The following is a 6385-nucleotide window of genomic DNA, read 5'->3' as shown; positions in this document are numbered from 1 at the left end:
GATACCAATAAAATGTAACCAATTATCAATAAATAAATGATGCAATGTCCTATTTGTAGCATCAATCTGCTTTATAAGACTTTAAGGTGTAAAAATGAAATAAGGGGGCTGTCTTTTGTTTTCGTGTAAAGATTACAAAGCTTTGACTCGAACCAATCTATTCACATTTTCATTAAGCTAAAATGAATATCTATTTGGGCCAATTATATCAAACCACAATCACAGTAAAAACTGAAAAAGCAGAATTCACCTTCACATCAGCTCCCAATAATTCAAGGTATGATTAAAAATCCTATTTTAGACCAAGATGATTGTAAGGTGCAATGGAAATTCTGGTTTTCCCCTCGTGATAACAACATTAACTTTCTGGGTCAGTCAGGTGCAGATTGGGTACCTCAACAATCATCTTCTTCCTTCCATATAAACCCACTTCATGGTAAAATAAAAAATTTGAATAATAAAATGTTCACATTACTGTCTACCTCTGCCTACACTGTGATTCATGAATGAAAAACAGCAGCAGTCAAAAAACTGAAAATGCAAGGTACTATACTTCTCTTATAAACAAAACTTTTATAAAATATATATGCATATATATATATAAAAGAAAAACTTAAAAATATTTCTTATACTTTTTAGTAAAGCAAGCAGTGCCTTCTAAAATATCTGCTTGATTGTAAATTTTCTGAAAAACAAAAATGTGTATTATAATAATAATCATAATAACAGTAAATAATTATTAAACAAATACTGACAAAACTAATGATAAAAACTGATGGGGTTCCTTAAGAGAATATTCGGATGGCCTGTGTGACCTGGGTGTGGCACACTGGGCACTCCGGGTGGTTGAGCTCACAGATTCGGATGGCACACTCCATGCAGAAGAGGTTATGGCCACAGGGCACCAAGGCAGCCGTCACTTTGCTTTCAAAGCAGGTCATGCAGTCCCGCACAGTGGCCGGTGGCGAGTCCGGCACTGGCAGACGGCCTGGGAAACCCTCACCGGCTGACGTGGGCTCACTGTGGGCGCGGCGGGCCTGGGCATGAGGTGAGCCGGATATGGGCACAATGCTGGTGACTGAAGAGTTGTTGTTGCTTCCACCTCCGCAGGACTCGGGTAAGCCAGGGGAGAGTCTGGTCAGGGGGAGTGGTAGGCCTCCAAAGCTCTTGGACCGCTGCTGGGCGTAGAAGGCCACCTGTTTGGGGTAGTCGGGATCGCCCCAGCTCTGGGTACCCTCTGATCCAAAATAAGAGCAAGGCTTCTCCCCGGAGCTGGAGAAGTTGCTCTTGTTGTAGATTCCCCCTCCCTCACCTCCTCCTCCTCCCCCTCCAACCATGGCATCTGAGAAGTTCTGGCGGTAGCTGCTGGTGAGAGGCTTGCGCTGGCCCCCCTGCAGCCCCCACACCTGCTGTAGCCGGCTCTCCAGACCACCACTGCTGCCCGCTGGGCTGCTTCCACCATTCGGCCCCAGACAGTCATTTTCATTATTGTGGTCGTGCAGGCCTCCTGTTCGGAAGGCGATGTGTGCTTCAATCTCCTCGCGGGCCCGCTCGGCGTTGCTGGGCGACCCTGTGATTTCAAAGACAGGGTCGCGGTCTCGACTGGGAGTGACGATGTAAGTACAGGTTTGCTGCTGGATGCGTTTGATGGTGGAGCCTTTAGGCCCCACTACCAGCCCCACGACACGGTATGGCACTCTCACCTGAATGGTGGTCTGACCTGGCAAAGGTGTGGGCGGGGAGCCGCTAAACGACACTCCCAGCTTGTTGCGAGATGCCCGGAGCATGGAGAAGTGCTCTGCAGCAGAGATGATTTCACGGCGGGCCAGTGCAACATCCTCCTTCCGGCCAGTGATTAAGAAGACAGGCTCCTCTCCTCTAACGGGGGTTTTGATGTAGGTATTGGTCTTGGCCCGCAGGGCTTTGATCTTGCAACCTGCAGAGTCAACAACATACATTTTAAAATAAGTAAATGGTGATACATCGGTTACATTTTGTGACACACAAATCAGGTTAAAAGGTGATAACACCCTTTGTTCTCAACCTGAGCTATCATAAATCCTCAAAATTCTGATTTATTTACCAATTGTGAGCAGTTTAACTTAATATGTTGCAGCTCTTTACTGGCAAAGGATACACAGTAATTACCATGATTTATGAGGTTTCCAGCACTTAAGCATTAGTGTACTTATTCAGTGCACTTATAAGCTCTAAATCAGAATCCTACTGAGATACATGGACGATGCAGAGGTATTGGCCAGCATCAGACATGACTGTTTTGCAGGGCTGTAAGAGCTACAGCAGATGCAATCACTTCCTGACCTCTCCTTGAACTTACAATACAATACAGTTAACTCACACATGCTTTATTTTGGGCCCATTTATTGCTCTACATCTGCCCTGTTTTTGTTAAGCAAGCAATATTTGACACTATTAAATGCTTTTAAGGCAGAGTCTTGATGTGAGAGAGTGCGGGTTAATGCTATTTCATGACAAATTACCCGGCATTGAAATGAAACAGAACATACAGTAAATTAGTAACCGTTATGGATAAAGCGTAAGAGGAACATGGTAAGACAGTGTTTATATTACACTCCATAAAGAATGTACAGAGCATTCCTCGGGTCAGTTTTCATTCAGAAATTCAGGCAGCTCCTATATTAAGATATCCACATATATTGACGGCTCTGACGTGCCTTTCTCGTCTCGGCCGTGTCTTATAAAAGACTCTTTGGGCAAACAAGAACTATCAGGCATCTATTCAGTGAACAAATCTGAGCACATCTTACCAGACTCCAGGTGCTTCAGATCCCAAATCATTGCATTAGCTATCTGAAAACCACAGCAGCGGGTTATCAAAAGGTTCAAAGACACCTTAAGTGTGAAGACAAATGTCGCTTCTGCTACCAAATAGGCCTACTTTGTTCAGGAACACTTTTTTCTAAGAGACCAGGGGTACAGACAGAAGGATAGTTATCTTGTGAGGGTTTAGAATTGCTCATACCCAAAATTCTAACATGCCCTTTGTGGCTATTGCTTGGTATTAGGCTATTAGACCAGTTTGTGCCATGGAGGATCAAAGAGCAACTGCCAAATTCCTTTTGTCAAACTACATTGCACCTTTTAATTTGCCTAAATTAATGAGTCAAAGAATTCTCTGCAAGCAAAATAGGCTAAGATTAATTCATCGCTACCATAAATTAAGGCCACTGGAGGTGCATTTATTTTTGCAACTGTTGAACTGTGTTGTGTTGTGAGAGGTGCCTGGGATTCAAAACAAAGCCACCCTTGATCCTTGGAGCGCCGGAGGAAGGTACAAGAGCATCCTCGGGAATCAATGTCTGTGACTTTGACAGGAGAAAACAATCATATCCAACCGTTTCTTCAGACAGGATGCTCTGTTTGCCAGATTCACCATGCGGCCTGTGATGCACGGTGCCGAGAAGAAGGGGGTGTGTACGTAGCGCCAACAAACGAAGGGCCTGAATCAAAACGCAGCTCATCTCAAATCCCCCCAAATCAGCACCTCTTCCCGGGCCAAGGAAAAAGGGCACTCTCGCTGTACTTGTGCTCACTGGATCCACCCTCCGGCTGTCTTCAGTTACCCCATTAAAATTCAAAACTTACACTTCAGAGTAAAGAACAGGATCCGCAATGGGAGACAAGGGGCACTTAGCAGCACAAACTAAGTCCACATTACCACAGCAGTGGAGCAAGAAAGGGGGGTATTTGTTTAAAAAGCAAGAACCCATCTCAACTTATTTGAACGCCATGTCACATAATTCAAAGCTGTTTGTTTTTGTTGCAAGATAAATTAGGATTTGCTGATCCTACCTTAGCCACCCTGCAGTCTTTGTGCTTCTCTCAATCCAACCCCCCAATTTCTCCCTCTCCTGACAGGCAACCATGTGGTATTGAGAGTGTGCAGTGAAGTGGCGCTCATGAGGAGCCCCTTGTGTTGAGCTCCAAGGCGTGACTCCCATTCAGCTTTTAGATGCTATACTGCCCTTCCGTGTTTGTTCTGCCCCTCTCACCCATGCGTTCATCACAACAGTTAATGGGTGCAGCCACATAAACACCACCACCAAGCTCAAGATGAAACATCTACTTCTGGCTTTAAAAACCAACTTAGGTTCAAGCTCCATTGTGCATAAATATTGTCACCTGACTACATCTTTACTGCAAATGTGGTTGTTTTTTTTTTCATAAAAAAAAAAAAAAAGAACTGCCACTTCTGGTGCAACTTCTCGCTGAGTCACCCTTTAAGGCATCCCGTGTGCCGAGTGGAACACTGTCTTAAATGCGCCCCTCCCGTCACCCCCCCCCCCCCCGACTTGACTTTCACACCTTGTTTGACAGCTGCTGTCATTCAACTTCAGGTCTTGTTCAATAAAAAAAAAAAAAAAAAAAAAGAACTGTAGGAAAAACGAGCAAAATCTGCACAGGGTCTGGAATTGAACTTTCCAACTCCCCTCATTTGAAGAAAAAGAAAGAAAAGAAAAAAAACAGTGGACCACGCTTGCTCTATTGTGTCACTGGGGCAGTGCGCAAGATAAACAACGAGCTGAATAAACCTGGAAAGAGGCAAAACATCGCCCACCATTGAGACCAAATGGGTATGTTTGGTTATTTTCTTAGCCATGAATTCAAAGTGTAAGACATTCCTCTCTTCGCCAGCTGCACGTTGCCTTTTTGAACAGTCTGGCGCGTCTCAGACGACAAAGGAAGCAAGTGCTCTCCGTGCTCCGGTGTGTGTGTGTGTGTGTGTGTGTGTGTGTGTGTGTGTCTGTGCGCTGACATTGATGGCGTGGATGTAGAATAATTCGCCCAGGAGGAAACGGGGCTCTCTTGTGCCTCTGTGCAAATTCACTTAAAGACAGAAATAAACACCAAGAAGCGAGCGACTTGTTTCAATGTATGTGTGTAATGATAAGAACACGAGAACTTGCTAGCAGAAAAAAAAGTGGGAGGCTGATGTCTCGGGGGAGTACAAAAAAAAACACGCGAGCACACACACCACTCCCTTTTCTTTGTCAAATAGCACCAGGTAACAGTTAGAGAACAAAAAACAAAGCACACGGGAAACCACGGCGGGGATAATGCAGCACTGTTAGCGGGTTAAAAGCACAAGTTTGGAGGGAAATAATTTGCAAGCCAGCGGTTTACCTTGTCTCCCCACTATTTCGGCCACATGTTCAGAGCTGGGCACTGGGACGCATTCTGTTATGTTGCAGCCTCGTCCTTTCGTCTCACTTGAGGAGCTCTCGTACAGGGCGCACAACTTGCTTTTCCCTTGCAGAATCGCCGTGTCTCCGCCACCCCCGACGTTGTTCGTGTGGTTGTGGTGGTTGTTGTTATTGTTACTCCGGTCCTGTACTCCTGTTGTTGGGGCTCCGCCGCCGTCCTCGCCTTCCCCGAGCCCCAGCAGAGACAACTGGCCCAGTGCGACCCTGAGGGCACGGGAGTCGTCTTCCTCCTCGTCGGGCGGCACAAGGAGACCTTCGCCTCCGAAGCCGGAGCCGGCCAGATCCCCGGCGAAGCCCCCATTTTTCTCCATGATCCCTGCTAGAACCAGCAGGCTAGGCATGGCTAACAAAAGAGTGTGTGAGACAAAGACAGGGGAAAGAGACTGGAGAAACAGCACCCGTGCCGCCTCCTCCTCGCCCCCTCCTCCTTCCAAATCCCCCCTTTGCGCTAGTCCCTCCCATAGACCGGCCCCCTCTCTCTCTGTCCGCCAGACTTTCAGTACAGTAGTCTCTCTCCGAACTCCAGGCAAACGGGACACAAGGCCGTCTGCACGAGAGATGGGGCGGGCGATGTGTTGCTCCACCCAGTCTGGTTTACACAGCTCCCCTCCTCGCCGAGACAAAACGAGCCGCCCTCCCGTCGTAGCCTACCATTCCGTCTCAGGTTCCCGTGCCCGTGGCATTCCAAATCAAGCTGCCTCCCGTCACCTATAGAAAAGAAGAAAATACCTCATCGTTTACCTCCCGCGCCGCACTCCTGTTAACGCAGACTCGTGCACAGGCTCTAGGGCTGCAGCCTGAAAACCGCATTTCGGCGATTTATATAAGAATAGCCATCCAGGATGTAAACAGTTGCGTATCAAACGGTGCAAGTACAGTGCGCACATGGTCGTCTAGCTGTGCTGCTGAAAAGATGATGTCAACTTTATTAAGAGATTAAAAAAAAACAACAGAAAAGCGAACAGCTCCTGCATTTCATGAGGGGGATCGTGGACCATCTGATATGAATTTTTGGGAGTAAAGGAGTTTATGAAAAATTTTGTTTGGGGGGGGGGGTCCCGCCCACTCTGTGTATCTGTAGCCGTGCTTTGCGGAGGTCACCGCGTTTTTGTCTCCGGCGCCGTTGCGATGAGGATGTT

At 46.8% G+C, this 6385-nt stretch overlaps 1 protein-coding gene across 1 annotated transcript; it reads right to left on the bottom strand.

The window, feature by feature from the left end:
• Positions 1-342: 342 nt before the first annotated feature.
• mex3a (mex-3 RNA binding family member A) lies at positions 343-6167 on the bottom strand. Its single transcript, XM_032519525.1, has 2 exons — positions 5167-6167; positions 343-1936 (listed from the first exon to the last, which is right to left on the bottom strand). Exons 1-2 carry the CDS (start codon positions 5585-5587, stop codon positions 786-788), a joined length of 1572 nt encoding a protein of 523 aa, XP_032375416.1. The 5' UTR covers positions 5588-6167; the 3' UTR covers positions 343-785.
• Positions 6168-6385: the final 218 nt, after the last annotated feature.

The sequence above is a fragment of the Etheostoma spectabile genome, chromosome 6, assembly GCF_008692095.1.
Source record: "Etheostoma spectabile isolate EspeVRDwgs_2016 chromosome 6, UIUC_Espe_1.0, whole genome shotgun sequence".
Taxonomy (NCBI): Eukaryota; Metazoa; Chordata; class Actinopteri; order Perciformes; family Percidae; genus Etheostoma; species Etheostoma spectabile.
Note: the sequence above shows the minus strand (reverse complement) of the source record. Positions and strands in the feature narration are given on the sequence as shown.

What these genes read in the sequence shown, in the direction of transcription:
- mex3a (XM_032519525.1), bottom strand. Translation starts at nt 5,587, where the DNA reads ATGCCTAGCCTGCTGGTTCTAGCAGGGATCATGGAGAAAAATGGGGGC. An exon ending in CGAAATAGTGGGGAGACAAG is followed by an intron (nt 1,937 to 5,166) that starts GTAAACCGCTGG and finishes TTGACTCTGCAG; the next exon opens with GTTGCAAGATCAAAGCCCTG.